Below are 20,084 nucleotides of genomic sequence, written 5' to 3'. Positions count from 1 at the left end.
AAAAAAAAAAAAAAAAAAAAAAAACCACTTTACTTGCTTTATGGTACTGCTCCCCTCATTAATTTCCTGATGCTCTATGGGGTATTAGACAGAGAGCAAATGTCACACTCTCAGATATTAAAGTCACCGCTCTCACAAATAGGACTTGCTACAGAATCTGTACACTGGGAAGGAGGGTCTGTGCAGACCATTCTTTAGACCATTCCTTTAGAATTCTTAAAATAATAGGCTCTGATGGGGAGACAGAGGCCAGGCCACTCTGAGAAAGGTGACATTTCACATTGGAAGATGCTTCTCTCGGAGCTGTACAGGGTTCATAATGTGAATGTTTGAAAACAACACTATCTGCTCTGGTGGTCAGAGTCACATGGTGGTGGAGGCTCACACTGGACAGCACCAGAGACCACTACCACCATGGTAGAATGACAGGGAACACTATGCCAAAAGGCAGTGTGGTGCCACCCTAGCAGGCAGTTGTAGAGTTTTTAATGACAAACCACCTTGCCAATATATTAAACAATGCTCAAAAGTTCCTTATTAGTATATCTAACTATCCTAAATCTTTTTCCAAACTTTAAGAGGAAAAGGTAGATTGGAAAGCTGACTGATTGTAACCATAGTTGCTGATTTTAGTCTGATGATTCCCAGATCTCTTAGTCCAAAAACAATTTCAAGGTATTACTATAACAGTCCTGTGAGTCTTACCCCAGAAGCTTAGAGACTAACAAGAATGCAGTGCACAGACAGACAGACACAGATACACACACACAGAGAGAAAGAGGGAGAGAAAGAGAAACTATGATACCAAAGAGGAAACTGACTTTGTAATTTGGAAACTATATATAAAAATAAAGTGAAGTGAAAACAAGACATCTGACAAAAACCAAATGGTCAGTGAAAACTGTTGCCATGGGCTGTGATGTAAATGGGTACACTCATACACTCTTTGAAGGGTAAGTTGTTGTTTTATCAAATAATATTAATGTTCATAACTGTCAGATTTAAGAATTGCAGTCAGTGAACTCATCCTACCAAAAGTGAGCAGACAGGATCATGTATACACACAACACACACACACACACACAAAGGCTTTATGGAACATACCATGAACTATATTGTGTTTTAAAGGTACTTCCTTTATGTAAGTAAAACCTTCAATAGAGTTATCAAAAAAAGGATTTTTTTTAAGTTTTGCTTGGTAAATTTATGATCATTTCATGAAAATGAAATGTAAAGCAGCTTCATGGAGAAAGAGTGAGTGAGTGAGTGCAGTGTTCAGAAGCTGAAACGGCACAATTTCAGACAGTGCTGGGAATGTCAGTGCAGGGAGATGGGCGACGCATGAGTACACATTCATAAGAACTGGTCAGGTGAGGGACGTGTGGCTTTTCTCTACTGTAAGACGTACAAATAGGATGTCTAGGACACAGCTGATTGGAGACAAGATGACTGTATCAATAGTGCGCACAATTTACACACACAAACACATACGCACAACATAAGAAGTCTGAAGAATATTTACATACAGAAAAGGAATTCTGTGAACTTGCTTTTCTTATTTTACTTGGATACTTTACAACAACGTTTTAAAAAAATGATTTTAAAATACCTTCTAAATTAATCAGCTCACAGGAACAAGAGTATAAAACTAGACAGTGAGGATATTTTTCTCAAAGTAAAATCTAATTAGACAGACATTCATGGGCTACTCTTTAAAAAAACAACTGGCTGTTTCTGCAAAGTGTAGAAAGCAGACATTCTAAAGGACCATTCTTGGCCATGTAAAATTCCTAAGTTAAGCATGAACACTGGTAAAACTGCTCCAACTGAGAAGGTGCACATGGTCTTCTCAGCTTCCAGACCTGTGAGAGCACAGCTGGAGAAGACAGCCTGGTCTCAGCAGTCTTCGGAGATCGACCACTTATTAGGACATGTTTGCTTTACACTTGATTTTTGTAGTAATGACTGGCTTCTGTGTGCTGTTTTGGCCTGACTGGAGATAAGGATCTTCTCTACAAGATTCTTTGTTTGTGTAACAATTATCCTATGGAATTATCTAACATCCCATGGAGGGAAAGAGAGACTGGAAAAGTTGATTCTAATTGGAACCATAGTTCTAGAGTTTTAGTCTGTGAACCCCAAACTCTTTTAGTCCAGAAATATTTCAGTATAAATACTCATTTGTTAAAGAAGGATTTTATTACAATTTGTTTTAAAACTTAACCAAAAATTCTACCTGATACACATTTAAAATTCCATTACAACTTTAAGGTTATTATTTCTTTTCACACTAGAAAAAGAATCAGTAGCAATTATCTTTTTTCTGACCATAACTATTGAAACAATAGAACAGACCTAACTTACAAATGATCTCTTGGGCGGCTTCAGGTGAAGGTAAAGTTCCCCACACTCAGTCCCAAACACAGGCTTTCTGAGTTCACAGACTATACTATATATACGTAATTTAGGTTTGTGTGTAACTTACAGTATCATTTCCATAAGTACCTTGTATCATAAACACATCCAAACTGAATGAGGAAAAACAAAAGAAAAAGATGGGATGAAGTGGCCATGCATTTGAGTCAATTGACAATGAAATATTGAAAAATAAAACAAAAAACGAACAAAAAAACTAATTAGAACACAGCAGAGCAGCTGTGGAGAAGAAACAGAGAACTTCATACAGACTATTTTCTTCAAAGTAGGAGTGCTTTTCTATATATACATATGCAAATAATACAAATAAATATAAATAATACAAAACCCTCACTGCGATCACCCTGCCTCAAAACTCCCAGTGCTTTTACTTAAATTCCTTACTATGAACCTAGGAACTGCACATTAACTATAAAACCTTGAAGGTGTGAGTGCTGTCTCCACTTCCTTGTGTTTACTGTTGGGTGCTTTCAATTTCCCTCTTCTAGAGACTGAATACAAAGGACTGAATCTGGGCACTCACACATGCTTGGAAAACTGCTCAGTAATCTGTTGCTGAAATATATATAAAAATTATCTTCATTTTTTGTTTGTTTGTTTTTGCAGATAGGGCCCCTCTGATTCTCCTAGTTTGGCCCTGAGCTTACTCCATAGCCCAAGTAGTTCCCAGTAGCTGGGATTTGTGGCCTGTGCCACCAGGCCCAGGTCTTTCTGAGCAAGTTTTTATTTTCTAGAATATAAGAGAGAGATTTGCTTTTAAGAGGCATGATCCAAATCCATGAAAACAGAACACAAGTGACACCAGTCCCTGCTCAGAGTAGTGACCTGAGGCCATGCCTGTACTAATCCGTGTGGACATCATGTGCTGTTGAAGATCTAGAAGAAATCTACAACCTCAGCTTTAACACTGATATAGTCAGATTGTTTGATAGTGTCTCATATTTCCCAATAATTCACCATGAAACAGGTTTCTAATGCTATCCTAATTGTCTTCTGTCTACTTCTTAAGCTAAGTAGGCTCAGGTAATCAAGACCTCGGTTCCCAAGGGAGGACTAGGTAGAGTAGGCTCATTTAATTCAAGCCTTCAGTCACAAAGCAACACCAAGCTGATGTGGGCTCAAGTAATTCAAGGCCTCACTTAGTAAGGAAACTCTAGGCGAAGTGGGTTCAGGTAATCAAGATCGCAGTTACTAAGGAAATGCTGCACCAAGTGGGCTAAGGTAACCAACAACTCCGTTACTATGGAAGATTAGGATGGGCTGGACATTTGCTGATCATGCCCAGATGAAATCTTTGACTGATGTTGAAGAGGAGAAAATAGTAAAATGAAATTTTGAGAAATTAAACATTTAAATTACTAAAGTATTATTTAAGACATACTCAAAATCTGTATTCATGGGTAAGTGGGACATATGATGATGGTTCCAGCTAAGTTCCTGAGTAACACAAATTATAAAACCATAGTGCTTGCAACCACAGAAATTCATACCATTGCCTTCAGTGCCCTGGAAAATGTAGTATTTTGTCAGCACACATCACTCATATACAGACGCACTACAACCTCACAGCATGCATATTCTTCTGTGAGAAAAAATGACTGAAAATTATTTTGCAAATATGCATTTTACCAACCGCACAATGCATTTGGCTTCAGGGAATTAGAATTCTTAATGTGCAAATGCCCCATCCTTCCACCTTCCACATAAAATATAAGCAAAAAATAAACTAAGTCATGATGACAGAAACAAAAGCAACTTCCATGGCTAAACACGGGAAGCTCGTCAAGAACACTCCCAACACTGTGCCTTCTGCCCATGTGTGTTCTCAGTAGCATCAACTCTGCCACAAATTACAAAGTCATTATTAAATGGACCTCAGTGTGGCAAGCAGTTCATGTTTCGAAAAGCTATCCTTTAAAGCAGTTCCATAATCTAGAAATAGGTATAAAATATGTGAAGAGAAGATATTTCCATGTGATTTAAATTCTCTAAAGTGTGAAGCCTGAAGGATGGATGTGCTCTGTGTGTGCATTTATGAGTGTTGCTCATTTGTCACGGTCATTCCAGCACGTAACCCCCACCCTCCAGGATGGATCATTCACCTTGCAAGACCACCTGGGGTATCTTGGTGACACTATATTCATAAATTTCAACCCTCTAACCAGCACATGAAAGCTCATAGGTACTCACCCTGCAAACTGGGCACTGCCAGTGACTACTGCTGTCTCTAAGCCTGAACTCATCAGACAAACACTTGGAATGATACACACGAAAACACAGGTCACATATCAACACCTCTCCAGGCAAATGGCATTCAAAACAATACCAGTCATGAGTTTCTGTTTCCCAGTCCTACAAAAAATACAAAATAATTTCGTATGACATTTTGTCAATATCTTCAATAACTAACAACAAAATTGAAACTAAAAGTCCATCACAAGTTAGGCATTATAAACAATTTAAGACATTTAATGTGTTAAAACAAGAGAGAAAATACCTAGAAATTTACTTCTTTAAATCTTGGATTCTCTCCTATGTAGTATCAATAGTCAGAGATACCTTAAGGTGATCTGATAGCAAACACCTCTAAAGTGAATTTTGCCCAAAGCCAATCCCACATCTAGTATTATCTTTCATTTAAAACTACAATTTAAGGAACAGTGTCTTTTGTAAGCTGAGTGCCCCACACCAACAGCAGCTTAATATTTCAAGCAGACAAACCTGTGTTCTGTCCTGATTTTACAGATTACAAAGGGGGTGCTGACACACTGCGGGGACGGGGTGCACAGTCTCGCGTGGTGTAGCTCACTGTGCTTGTCTCTCATCCACAGTATCTGATGCTTAACTGAAAATAACAACTAATCAAAATGCCCATGTCCCGACAGGTCGCCAAATATGCAGAGTCTGTTAAATTTAGAAAAATAAATTGAAAATGTGAAACTAAAGGTTTAGTCACACTAGCTGAAAGAGGCAGATTACCAATATGAAACAAAAGGAAGCAGGCTCCGTTCTTGATGTGGCTAGTCCTAGCAATCAAAGAACACAGAGTTGCACAGCCATTCTTCAACAGGTCTCATTAGTGAGGTCAAGGCAGGCGGGTGAAGTACAGACAGGAAGACTTATTTGCTTTTAGCTTAGAATTCATTCTTTATAAATGTTTCCCTTCACTTTTTCTAAAATGCACTTCAGAGTAAAGGTTAACTCAACCTGTTTTGGAGCTGTGGAAGCCAAATGAACAAAAGGAAAACTAGAACAACACCAAGACTACTTCCGGTGGGGAGCCTGACATCCACATTTGGGCTCAGCTATTAATTGTTTTTATGTATGTCCCCACTCTTTCCAAAGTTGAGTGGCTCCCCAATTTTCTCAGATGCTAATATTATCCCAGCAAATGGGGCTTAAACTAGCACTCAATAAGAACTGACCACATCAACCACATTTCAATGCCACCATCCACTCACTAAGAGCGTAGTCACTATTATTCACAACGTTATGTCCTCCAACGCACATCCTGAGCCATGGCGAAGGCAGAGTAGTCAATTCTGTAGAAATCTAAACTTTCTGGATTTATGTTTCATTAAGAAATTGATGGTCTTCACTGCCCGAACAGTAATGTGAAGTAGGAGCATTTTCAGGTCCTCGCTGCAGCTGTGCACTTCCCTGCAGACTCATCTGATGGAGCAATCACGTGGACTGCAATCAGGAAGTACTCATTTTACATAAAACTCAGAAAAACATCTACACTACCAAGTTTGACTGAGATACACCAAAAACATGTATGTGAATTTAGCTGAATTAAAATTAAAATGAATCTAATTTCTGATAGACAGTTCATAATACATTATATATTAGCTATTTCATTTTCTAACTCAAAAATTTTAATATAAATAAGCTTCATAATTTTAGTCTATTTTTAATTAAAGAACTTTTTCTAAGCTTAAAACAAAATATTTTATTTTCGTGGCTGTTTGGAAATACTGTAAAGGACATTAATGATTTATATATATTGGCTAATTAATAGAAACTGTCATCCTTCATGATTTAATTTTTTATTTTAATTCTTCTTCAATAATGGGTCAAATAGTGGTTGCTGGGATGGTTAAAAGGGCAGGAAGAACACAGTTCCAGCTTTTCCACTCCATCGCCTTCCTCTTTCCAATGCACACTTTTACCTACTTATGAAACAGACAGTGGAATGAATCTGTCCTTGTTGGAGTACTTAACTCTGCACTTTATGAAATAATTGTAGGAATGTTAACCATAACTTAAAGGAAGCAAAGTACAGAAACTCTTAAAATTAATTTACTAGATATTATTAACTTTTTTGAACTACTTGATTTTTGCTTTAAGACATCTTACTAGCAGGCCAAGAACTCCCTATGTAGCCCAGGCTGGCCCGGAACCCACAGAGATCTGCCTCTCAGGTGCTAGAATCACAGGTGTGTGCCTTCATTACTGGCTTGGGTATGTTTTCCTTGTGTATGTCACTGACTCCATCATCATAAGGGTTAAAGAAGACAATGCTTCTTGTTATTTTAATCACGACAAGAGCTATTCATAACACAGGAAACATGCAAAAGTCACTGATTCAAAATCTATTACAATTTTTCAGAGGTGTAAACAAGTCATGGAGCTGACATCACTTAAATAGTGAGGCTGACACACACACGTCACATAAGCCAATAAGCCAAGTTTACATTTGCACTGGATGCCACGAGAAGTCACCAGCTGCTCTCGATACAGTCTAGTTAGCAGCCAAAAGTGTGAAATCCCACTCTAGGACAAGAGAGCCTTTAAAGGGCAAGATTACTGACTGACACAAAGTTCAAAACCGAAGCAGTGCAAAGGTCGTACAGTTTTCACACACAAGTCTAGCAAGAGTTAACTTAGCTAACCTAAACAATATAAAACTCTATTACCAAAAAAAAAAATAGTAGAATTAAGGAAAAATAACAGTCCAAAATTAGTTCACCTTGTCTGGGGCTGCTGTCCTGGAGAAAGGCTGCATACTGTAGGCCTTTCAAAATAAAAACAAGATATTCTTGGTTTCTCTACCATAATTTTGCTCATATCAGGTAATACAGAGGGCTAAAGGGATTTCGCACATGGTTCATTACTAGAAGTACAACTCACAGTACTTGGCGAATGATGCTAAGAGAAAAGTCTATTGATGAGCTCATCATTAATGAAAAGGGTTGTCACTGACTGTAGAAGGTTATGGATAGACGATGAGAAATCTCTTAGGGAATTCCTGTGCCATGAGATGTACACTCTTGTCAGGAAAATACCTTTCAGCAAATAAAGTCTGTGCCACACGTATCTATACAATACCACAAATGCCTATCTGATTGCTCTGAAACAGGATTACACTGAATGTTTTGAAAAATCAGAACAATGAAAGTGAGAGTGGTAAACTCAGCTCTCCACAGCATGAAGTTTATACAGGCCACCCTCAGAGCCTAGGAGCGAAACCTCCCCATCTAGCAGCAGTTGGATACACTGTTGGGTTGACACGCTGGAGTCAGACTGGTACAAAGCCTGGCCCTGACACTCATGTCTCTATAATCTTGGGCAGAATGCTTAGCTTTTCTCCGTGTCATTTTCTATCTGTAAAATGAATAGTTTCCTGTGTCTTAGTAAGAACCGAATGAGTTCATAGGTACTTAGTGCACAGAGGAGGTCTGCACAGCCTAAGCACTCAGGAGATGTTAGCTGGTGTTATTATCTATGTATTGCACAAAACAGAACTAAGACACAAATGAATAATATGAGTGCATTTCTCTCCTAGTACTTTCGAATTCATTATCATATCTGATTTTCACATTTCTCTGAGCAGCGTAGAACAGGAAATATAATTAGCTCCAATGAAGGGATAAAAAGGAAGCTCAGAAAGACGTTTGGCCACGTACCAAGGGAGACATCTGAAGAACGATTGGGAAATATATTCCAAATTCTGATCAAGGTTCTTTAATAATCAAAGGGGAGTTTTAACTCCCTATGTTTTATACATTACACTGCTAAGCATGTGTATGATAGTATGCTTTAATGCAGATGCACTGTAAAGTGAGTTTTCTACCGTTCTAGGTTTAATTTAATTCTGTTGACAAATTCAGTTAATCATTTACATGGGAGGATATGAGGCTTACAAATTTTAGTGACTTTCAATGTTGAAAATAAATTACAATATTGCCTAGTGGAACAGAATTCAGAGAAGGAGAAAGAGCCAAACAGCAGGAACTCATGCACACAATACACCAACACATGATGAGAAGAATAGAACCCCCAAAATACTGAGCAAATAGAGGCTCTTGACAGAGCCACTTCTCAGTAAATCAGTTTAAAAATCAGAGGACTCTAGTGTAACTGAATCGTCAGCACTCATTTACTAGTTAGTAAACAAAGGGTTGTTTACTTTTTGTAACCAAGGTTGGGAATGAATATTCAAATATATGTATACATACACACATATACATATATATAATACACATACATAAATGACCTAAAGATAAAACATTTCTATTTTTAAACAGCAACAGCATCAAAGGTACATTGAAATTTGTGTTTAAGGTATTTAAAACAACGAACTAGTCAGGCAGTGATCATACACACCTTTAACCCAGCACTAAGGAAGCAGAGACAGGTGGATCTCTGTAAATTTGAGGCCAGCCTGGTCTACAGAGTGAGTTCGAGAACAGCCAAGGCTACAATGAAACTCTGTCGCAAAATAAATAGATAGATAGATAGATAGATAGATAGATAGATAGATAGATAGATAGATAGATAGATAATGAATGAATGAACTAATGACAAATATAACTATAACAAAAAGGATAAAAATCTAAATTGCTTTTAAAAACTAATTCTTAAATTCATATGCTACATGTATGCATTCAGAAGCAGCCTCTTTTTTCCTCAAGAATGAAGAAGGAAGCCCCTCTTGCTGTGGCTTCAGGCAGTAATGTCTGTGAGGAACAAGGCCATCAATTCTAATCCAATGTTTTCCCTAAGAGGTGTGAGCCTAGTTAAATTTTAAGGTAAATATAAACCAATACTTCCTACAAGCTGGCACTTGATTTGGAAACAACAGATGACAGCAACCGCTCAAGGTGCTGAGCTCACCCCACTTGGGTTTGGTATTTCAGCTAATTCACTGTGAACATAATATGCTCATATCTCTAGAAACTCACAAAATACGTATTTCTATTACTTGGGCTTTTTTGAAATAAAATATAAAAAAGCCTAAAACAATGAGAAGTGAAAAATACAGAGAAAAAAATGTAAAATGCCCCTTTTTATTGAGAATGATGCTCTCAGGTCCAAGAGTAGCCTCAAGTCCTGATATCAGGAATGGTTCACTTCAAAATGCATGGAGTGAAGAGTCTAATCACGTCTGTAATTAATCAGGACTCACCCGCAGCAAAATAAGAAAACAGAAGGATTCTACACAAAACTGCAATCTGGGGCTCTCAGCAGAAACCCTACTCCTATACTGACATGAACTGTGAAAGAAATGAGGTCCCGAATCCAAATTCAGCAGGTCTATAAAAGGAGAAAGTAGTTTTACAAATAATATCATTTTTCTGAAAGATTTTTTTAAGTCAACACTAGCAACCAAATTCTTTATTATCAGATAAAAATCACTTACAAATAAAAGTGCAGCCTTGTCCTGGGAACTGTCAATCACCAACAGTTCATAACAATAGCCTTGTTTCCAGATACATATTGTTTATATTTTATCTGCAAATGATCCAAAACTCAAGGTTACCTGCTTCCTATGTTACAATAAGTATTTTTGAAACACCTTCCTTCCTATCCTTGATGAGCACTTTATAAACCAAAAGGCTAATTTGTAAGACATTAATTTATATTGATCACAAAGATAACTAGTAAATCCTAAACTTCAGTCCTCTGAGAAGTGGTAAAACTCTGCCCAAGAAATATTGTTCTCAATATTTAAGAATAAAGAGGATGAGATACTAGAAATATGGATTAAAAATATGGCCTCCCATCATGTGTACTTAAGAGTAAGCAGATGATGAAACAGTTTATGAATGTGAGCATGTATGCATGCATGTATGGCAAGTATATATTCAAGCATGTGTGTGTGCACATGTATGTATGCATTCAATAATTATTTTGAAATACTGAGCTGGTCTTGCATAGAGTGCCAAAAAGCACTCTGCTACTTTTAACTACTCAAAAGGAAAAGGCATCAACATAACAAAGTATTAACTGTTCAGATAACAAGATAGCGCTCCGTATCTTCTCACCAACAGAACTCCAGAAGCTCTGGAAACCATGCTTATGGGAATTACTTGGACCTTGTCAGTTAATGCTACTTATTACCAGTCTATGAATTTTCAGATGACCACAAAAATTCTCACATTTTTCAAATACTGTGTGTGTGTGTCATTTAGAAAACAGTCTGTTGTGTTTACTTTTTTATTGACTACTGTGTACACAGGTCATTTAGAAACAGGAGTGGTCTTATGAATGTTGCTGTTTTGTTCCATAAACTATATACACATATGAGAATCACCATGAAGATGCTTAGACACTGACAATTTTACTATAGTTTCTCCAACAGAATTGGCACTTATACAGGGGGCTGCAAATTGTGTATGAGATCATTACTGGAAAATGTCTGAGACTATTTCTTGGCTAGAAGGAGGAATTTTAGTAATACAGAGGCCTCTGCCTTTGTATTATAATATGCTGGCTTCTTCAAAGACAGACAATAGTCTCATACAGGCCAGTGAGCTTTTAGGACATGATTGCTGTACTTAATAAAAATAATGGTCCAGGGATGCATGTATTTTGATTGTTTCAAGTTCTAAAATTAAATATTAGAGAAGAAAGGTAGTAGGAGTGTATTAACAATGTAATATCAACAAACTGACTTTTAAGCTCCTTTTCCCATTGCTGTGTGGGAGAAAGGAAAACTGTACTCATTGGCTTCTATTTCTCCCCACACTGATAGGAGTGAAGAGAAGCATTGTTCAACCTCTGCTACATAAAGTGACTCAAGAATTAATCCTGTTTCCCCACTTCTGACAGCTCAGCTCCTCTCTTCAGAAGCCTCTTTCTAAAGCCTATCCTAACTCTGAAAGAAGGGTTCAACAAATGTACTACACTCTAAAACTCAAGTTTGGAGGGCACCAAAGCATTTGAAATCACAAAGCGGTGAAACTAGAAAGTCTCAAACACTGGTGTGCAGAGCCCTGACCAACAACTTCATGCAAATTAGAAAAGGTGGCCCTTCCATCAAGTATTCTTGAGGTATAATACTCTTTTTATTCATGAAAGAACCTTTAAATAACATACAAGGTGCTTCTGTGTGGAGGGCATTCACTAGCTTGTCAGTTCACAGCTTCCTGCCTCCTGCAGATGACAGTTAATAAAAATACACAAAGCCTGGACAGTGCAGAATCTCTAGAGAACTGTGCCACAGGTGACATGGTTAATCACATGGGCTTGTGGTGTCATAAGGGCATGAGGACATTCACTGCAAGTCAAGTGGTGAGATACTCATTTCATCAGTCAACTTCATTATTTTACACCTTCAACAAGATCGACTTTTTCAAGGGCAAGCTCTTCACAGAATTTATATTGGAGAATACTGGTAACAAAGTAAATAGTCTAAATTAAAGACTACTTATATGGCTAGTTAAAAACTGATGCTTTTGCCAGGCGGTGGTGGCACACACCATTAATCCCAACTCGGAAGGTAGAGGCAGGCAGAGCTCTGTGAGTTCGAGGCCAGCCTGGTCTACAAGAGCTAGTTCTAGGACAGGCTCCAAAGCTACAGAGAAACCCTGTTTCAAAATAACAAAAAAAAAAAAAAACCACAAACCCCAAAAAAACAACAAAAAAACTATTGCTTTTACTATACTGTCCTCAGACACTTATTTTAATCATTTTAAAGTTTTAATTTATAAGTAATAACTATAACTTTATAAGGTAGATTGGAGATATATTATAAGGTAGAATATATATATGTGTATATATATATATATCCACTCACCAAATAAGGCTAATTAGCTTATCCATTTAAAGTCCATTCTTTTAGCTGTTTTGAAATACATTATTATTAACTATTGCCTTCCTGCACAAAAGATCATTACTAAGCATACTTATTTACTGGCTTATTTACACTTGCTTTAAGTATATTTGTGTACACTTCATGGACATATTTTCATTTAATCCTTGTGGTGGTTTGAATGAGAAAGGCTACCATAGGCCCATATATTTGCATGCTTGGTTCCCAGTCAGTAAACTGTTCAGGAAAGATAGGAAAGTGTGGTCTTGTTCTAGGTGTGTCAATGGAGTGGGCTTTGAGGCTTCAAAAGCCTCCACCAGTCCCAGTGTCTCTGCCTGCCTGCCTACCTGTAGGTCAGGATGTAAGCTCTGAGCCCCTTGTCTGTCTGCCTGCCACCATGCTCCCTGCCCTAATAATAATGGATTAACACTTTGAAACTATAAACAAGCTCCAAATTAAATAGTTTCTTTTTATAAGAATTGTCTTGGTTATGGTGTCTCTTCATAGTAATAGAACAGAAAATCTTTGATTAAATGAAATAAATATTAATATGCCCACATTACAGCAGAGGGCTGAATCAACAAAGTTTAGACAATTCCAGACATGTAAGCAAGGACATTATGACATTCCATATACTACTTTACCCTTGAGTCTTTACAATTATAAATTTTACAACCTAAGCCTAAGTTTGATATACTCAGTTATATTACATATGCTTATTTGGTATAAAACTATTGTGAATAAGAACTAATTAGCATTAAACCTGTATAATTGCTGTTTAATATACTTTAAGATGTCATTTAGTAAAAAGGGAAAGGAAAGACTATAAACACGTGCAAAGAAACATGTAAAATAAAAAGAAATATAAAACCTAATACATAATAAGCTAACTAACTGCTTGATGAATTAAAGAGATTTCAGTCTGAGGAAGAACAAAGTATATTTAAAAACTCACAATTCTTAAAGGAGCAAGCAAACTCTCAACTCTAAGAATTATGTACACATGACCCACAAGCCCTCAGTTACCATTACACTCCCACCTCACAATTCTCTGCAAGTCTTCTGAATCTCCAAGTGTTCAAGTGCTTGGGGCAGGCTAGCCCATCGTGTCTGGACTGTCCCGAGTCACACTGGGCTCTCAGTTCCTACCTGTGCTCTATCCTGGCTCACTCCCATCTTGGCTACTGCAACAACCAAGTTCCAGCTGTGCAGGGACTTGAGAGGAAACTGCTCTGCTGGCAGCAGCACTTCAGGAATATTTCCAGGGCACAAACTAAAGTACACTGACACAAGTAACGATTTCCCCCATGTTTTTGAGGCTCTGACATATAACAAAAAAAAGACTGACAAAGCGGTTAGAGCTGAACAACTCCCTACATTTAGGACTATCGAGACAGTTGGCGGTGGTGCCGTGGCTTGTCTGTTATGTCACCAGAAAAAAATGAAACAAAGCAAAAGCTTTCAGGAAATTTTCCCACAATGAACCAATTTTTAAGATTTTATGAGATTTTCAAAATTTTAGATTTTAGAAAATTAAATTACTAAATCCCCCAAAACATACATTTGAAACCTATTATCTTAAAAGATGTTTATTAAAATAAGGAAGGCATTTCCAATTAGTTGGTTAAAATATCAAAAAAATATGATGGTGAGACAGAAATACCACAAATAAAATCAATCTTTATGCAAGAGGAAAATCCTTCTCTATGTGCCTCTCTGCATCAAACCGTGTCCTGAAAGGATACAGTTGTGTAAAGCATCTCCCCTAAGTGAAGTCAGAGCAGGCACTAAACAGAGGTACAGGGAGAGTAACTTTCTATCCCTCCTAATTGACTTATGCTCAGGGCCCACCTGCAGCCTGCCAGTAGTCACGTGACCAGTCACACTAGCATCTGGGATCTTTGTATGTGCATGAAAACTCTACTGTAAGCCTGGCTCAGGAGTTGATGCCATTCAAGTGAGCTTTCCTAAGTAGGCAATGTGTCCCTGTCCATCTGTCTAGGCAGTATAAACACTGTCCTGCACTGAAACATTTTTTAAATTAATATTAGCTGAAGAAAGCACCAGAAGTGCCATGACTTATATGCACATTTAGTTTTATTTTTTAGATGCAAGATAACAGAATGGCAAGATTTTTATAAAAGTTAGTTTTCTCCTAAGGAATCACAAGGAAGCTATCAATATAAAGCCTTATGTTAATAAAAATGTTAAAACCTGTTAAATTTCTGACAATGAATTTCTATACGTTATATTAATATTCAAAGAAAACCTAAAGTCCAAATTTCTGAATTTATCAAGTAAAATAGACTTACAATCTCATCTCCTGGTAACCAATAGCCTTCTTGCTCAATACCAGCCTTTGAGCCTTTGCAGCCCACTGTTAGAGTTTCGACAATAAGACCATCCTTCACAGCTAAGCTCAGCTGACGGGTGGTCTCTTTGGGATGCATACCGTGGACTCGGGACATATACCTGAACACAGAGGAAACACAAAGTTAGAAATTTCTCAGTAATGCCAACTAGAAAGGAGTAAAAACAAGAAAAGGGAGGACCATTTGGTCCTCTATTATCACGACTTATATTTACAGAAGGAACAAAGGAAGAGAAGTTGAGAAGAATGAGAAGGAGGGGAGAGGGAGGGACGGAAGGAGGGAAATAAGGGGGGAGGCAACAAGTTTTTAAGCTCTCAACTCTATGGTGCTATTTTTTTCATAGAAAATGATAAATTAGGCAAAGGTTTTATTTCCAAGCTCTTCACAGATCGTTAGAAACACAAGTCATTAGATAAGGCACAGCGCCCCGAAGTATCTGTGACAGGATCTTTTTAGACTGCAATATTTTTAACAGTTTGTTTTTAGCCATTAGCAATTTTCTGAATTAGGTCACATTTTAAATATTTTTTAAAGACAAAACTTTTTTATATCAAACACAATTATAAAATAAAGAAACTAAAGGAAAAGATCAATTCAGCATCACCCAAGATGGGGCAGCCTAACAATACACGGGTCCTCTCAGACAGACTCACTAAGGAGCACATGGTGCTAGTTTAAGAAAAACTGTTTGGAAAAACAGTGGTGCAAAATAGTCCCAACTAACAGATACAAATCACTGGGCACACGGGTCAACTTCTTCCTTTCCTCTGCAGACTCTAAAGACAGACTCTCATAATCCTCTATCGAGGGCTTCAGAATACTTTTAAAAAGAACTTGAACTCAATGCTCAGGAAATGGTGCTGGTGAGTGTGTGAGATTATGTGAACGGTTGCTAGACAGAGAACATGGACACATGCCATCAACAGAAAGGAAATGTACACACTAGTGCTAACTGATTTACATAGTTATGGTATTCTAAAAATAAAAAAATAAGTGAAACATTACAAACTGTCCCTGAAGCATAGACAATAGTAATTCCTATGTCAACCAGCTACTTACTCCAATATTTCACTATTTGTATATGTCCATCTGTACATTATTTATTATTAGTTTTATTTCAAACAAAATGCTACATATTCTGATTTTATTCATTAAAAAAGAAAAAATGGAAAACAACATTTTGTTTCCCTATAAACTAGTGGTTTTCAAAGAGCCCTTTGCCAATCTAGATAAGAACAGAGCCTGTAATCCCAGCACTCAGGAGGCATCAGGAGTTTGAGCTCAAGGGCAGGGAGGACTACAAGCCTCCATAGCAAGTTTGAGGCTAGACTAGGGTACAGAGTGAGACTCTGCCTCAAAACAATGACAAAATAATCAGACTCTTCCCATGAATATCCTGTCTAAGAAAAGACAATAATATATCTTAATAATTAAGTAAAATAAAATAAGAGGAAATAAAACAGAACAAAAATTTTTATCATGATTTTGAAAATGAAAAACAAACAAACAAAATAAGCCAAAAAGAAAACCCAGCATTTAAGGACCTTCTTGAGTCAAAAGATGAATTTCTGTCCTTTTTCTGGAGAAAGCCCAGACGGGCCCAGTGAAAGGGGTTATACGGAGCCCTGTGTTTTCACCATGGAAAGATGGTGACTTTCTGTTTAAGAGACAGCGCACTTTTACAGACTTCCTTTTTCTGTCATATAATTAACTGAAGGACTAAGACAGAAAGGAACATGGAGACTATGATTAGAGAACAGACAGAACATTAACTCCGACAATGGAGGTGCTGTAATTAGCAAATGTGTCAGGAAGAAGATGAAGTCCAAGCATACTAATTCTACCACATTCTCAACCAAAAGCTTTTAAAAGCTACCTTAGACATTATTTAATTTATAAATAAGTTTCTTAATTATCACACAAAACACCATATATAATGAAACAGAAACAAAAGAATCAATAAAAATGGAAAGCACATCAAATGTGACAAGGTGAAAAACAGCATTGCAGAAAGACTGAAAATGAACAGAGATGGAGGATGGGTGAATAGGATCAAAATACAATATATGAAATTCTTAAAGAATAAAAATACTTTAAAAATTAATTGCTGGGGGGTGGTGGTGCACATGCCTTTAATCCCAGCACTTGGGAGGCAGAGGCAGGTGGATCTCAATAAGTTTGAGGCCAGCCTGGTCTACAGAGCGAGTTCCAGGACAGCCAGGACTGTTACACAGAGAAACCCTGTCTCAAAACAACAACAACAACAACACAAACTAAATGCAGAATATTCATACAGAATAACATTAAATGACGATTAAGTAACAATTTAAAAACAAACATGGCAGGATGGGGTCTCATTTTACAGGAGTTGGAACTCAGAGCACCTGCACTGAAAAAAGACATAGAAACTATCAAGACTGAGACAGCCATGACATAAACCTGTAAGAAGTAAATGGAGTGCTAGCGACATTCACTCACTTCCCTGAGTTCACACATGGAAAATATCCATGGGAAACAAAACATGGATCTAGAGTCATGGATTTAGGTCTGGAACCTAAACTAAATACCAGCAATGGGTACACAGGACTGACCATGAAGTGGTCACAAAGACAGCCTAGGTAGGTTTCCAAAAGTGATACAGATTTTGTTGGTCATGCAACTGAAACAGACGATGAACCTGGAACATCACAAAGATCCAAGAAAGACAAGGCTAAGGCCATTAAGTCAGAAAAACCGCCTGGTAGTATTAACTTAGAAGTTTTTTCTTGGAAAAAACACAGACTCATCACTGGCTAATTGAATCCACAGCAAAGAGCCATGCAAATCAAACCTCGCTAGAGGACACAGACACATTCTAGGGAAACCACTATAGTCCCAAACTGCTACCTTTTTCATGTCTTCACAAAATATAGATGCTGTAGTTTTCTAAAAAAAAAAAATATGTAAGTGATCACAATTTGGTTATTTGGTCAATTAACAATTCCAGTTTCCAAAGATATAAATAAGAGATTGGCAGAAAGCGTCCCTAGAAAAAAACATCAACAGGGGACATGGTCAGAAGTTGACTTTGCCTACGTCAGTGGATGACCACATTCTCTTCTAACCCATAATAATAAAGGTAGAGAAGGGTACAAAATATATAATGATTAAAAAAAACTTTACAAAACATCAGTAAGACTAAAAGCTAGTATACCAAAGGAAAGCTCATGCACAATTTTAACAAGATATTTACATGTACAGTCTAATATTAAAATCTGTTTGTGAATGTTAATACATGTATAGAATTCAAATATCAAAAGCAAAAAACATTACTAAATATTCAGTGAAAATGTAATATTGAGAACTATAAACATAAAATTTATTAATAGACTAAAAGCAAAACAAGTCATTAAAAATGTAATTCAGGGGGCTGGCAAGGGCACAATGGTTTAGAGCTCAGCTCAGAGCCCCCACATGGTGGCTCATAACCACCTGCAGCTATGTCCAGGGGATCCAAGGCTTTTCTGGTCTGCATGGGCACCTGTGCTCTTGTACACATACCTACATACAGACATAGATACAGATGCACAATTTAAAAATGTAATCCAGGTTGAAAGGTACTTCATGAAGTTCAATGCCTAGCCCCATAAATACGCAGAAATGAGTAGGTACTTCTGTAATGTGACCGGGCTATTCTAAGGTATCTCCTGCAGCTGCTCCTCTCCAAGACACTGAAAGCCAGTAAGCAATACAGTGGAAAGGGCACAAAAATCCAACAACATATTTGCAAACCACATAATTAGAAACCTAAAAATTCAGCTGACAAACTATTTTTAAATACTTTCATAAATTCTTTTGGGAAACCAATGGAAATATTAAAATAGAAGGATTTATATACCAAAATCAGGTGATTGTTTTTCATTAGTTAATTGGATCAGGTATTAAAGAGAGACTAAGTACTTTGTGCACACCAAGGCCATACTCTAGCACTAATCTAAACCCAAGTCCCAGACAGTGAGAGTTAAAGAGTAGCTGAATGATAGGTACCTGAAGTACCACTCAGGTACATCATCAGGGACCACCAGAAACAGAGAAGACTGAATCAGGACAATTTTGACACCCATGGATACCAAAGATGGCATCAGGGAATGCAGGCTACGCAATGGAGCACTCAGACCACTGGCAGAAAGGTCAGCTGTCACTGCATGGCCCCGGGACACCTGACTGATGGGATGAGGCTGAGGAACAAGGTCCTGTGTCCAGTTGTGCCCATAAGCAAACCCTAAACAAACCAAGTTTAAATGTCAAAAACAAACCCAGAAGCATTCGAAGGGAAACACGGGAGACTTTCTTATAACTGGTGTGAGAATACCTTCTAAGCATGGAAAAAAGCTACAAGTGACACTACCGATGGGCAGATTTACACAAAAGAAGTCATTTCTACACGGGGGGACCCACAATAACCTATGTTAAAATGCACATTCTAAAGCTCTGGCTTGTCCTACATAGTCCTAAGAATCCCAGCACATACATGCTGACCTCCATTTACAAAATGCTTAGGTTAAGAAATAGTTCAGATTTGTAATTTTTTCAGACTGTGAAATATTTGCACATACATGAGAGTCCTTGGGGATGGAACCCAGCTTGAACAGGAAACTTTCCCTTCACACATATGTGATCTGAAGGTAATGTGTGCACTACTATTTGCAGTTAGTGTGCCTGTGTTCAACAGAGGCAGCTCATGGGTGGCATGGGATTCTCCACTTGTGTCATCATGCTGGAAATCAGGCACTGACATTAGAAGTGGGCTTGACTTTACACACTGTGTAACTTTGGCTAGTGTGTAGGGTCAACACTGAGCAATGGCTCTCCTAGTCAGCTCTGTCTTCACTAAATCCATCTGCCTGGGCTGTTTCGGTTAGGAGTCTGTAGAATATACATCGTAGGTAGCAATAATGCCTTATTTTTGTAGGTTTTTTTTTTGTTTGTTTGTGTTTTATTTTGGTTTTTGAGACAGGGTTTCTACAGTCCTGGCTATCCTGGAACTCATTCTGTAGACCAGGCTGGCCTCAAACTCACAGAAATCTGCCTGCCTCTGCCTCCCAAGTGTTAGAATTAAAAGCATATGCCACCACTGCCTTGTGACATTTTTGTTTTTTCAGGGAATTGTTAAACTAGCCACTACGCCACAAGATACTTGAAGATGGCTACTGGCAAAGTGGCTGTCTGATGTCAGAGTACATTTCCTGAAGGATTTC

General features: G+C 37.6%; 1 protein-coding gene across 10 annotated transcripts in view; it reads right to left on the bottom strand.

Annotated features, from left to right (window-relative positions):
• The window catches only part of Zmynd11 (zinc finger MYND-type containing 11), an 85,773-nt gene that overhangs the window by 19,852 nt on the left and 45,837 nt on the right, over nt 1-20,084 (bottom strand). For 7 of the 10 annotated variants that reach the window (XM_050142300.1, XM_050142302.1, XM_050142299.1 and 4 more), the window contains exons 3-4: nt 14,788-14,947; nt 4,627-4,788 (exon numbers count right to left, since the gene is read on the bottom strand). In XM_050142300.1, the coding sequence (XP_049998257.1) occupies nt 4,627-4,788; nt 14,788-14,947 (322 nt within the window). The remainder of the gene's footprint in view (nt 1-4,626; nt 4,789-14,787; nt 14,948-20,084) is intronic. The other 3 variants (XM_050142304.1, XM_050142307.1, XM_050142308.1) reach the window with 1 other exon arrangement.

The sequence above is a fragment of the Alexandromys fortis genome, unplaced genomic scaffold (assembly GCF_014885135.2).
Source record: "Alexandromys fortis isolate MF-2015 unplaced genomic scaffold, M_Fortis_MF-2015_v1.1 scaffold_5, whole genome shotgun sequence".
Lineage (NCBI taxonomy): Eukaryota > Metazoa > Chordata > Mammalia > Rodentia > Cricetidae > Alexandromys > Alexandromys fortis.
The sequence above is the reverse complement of the archived record's forward strand: the minus strand, read 5'-3'. Positions and strand labels throughout refer to the sequence as shown.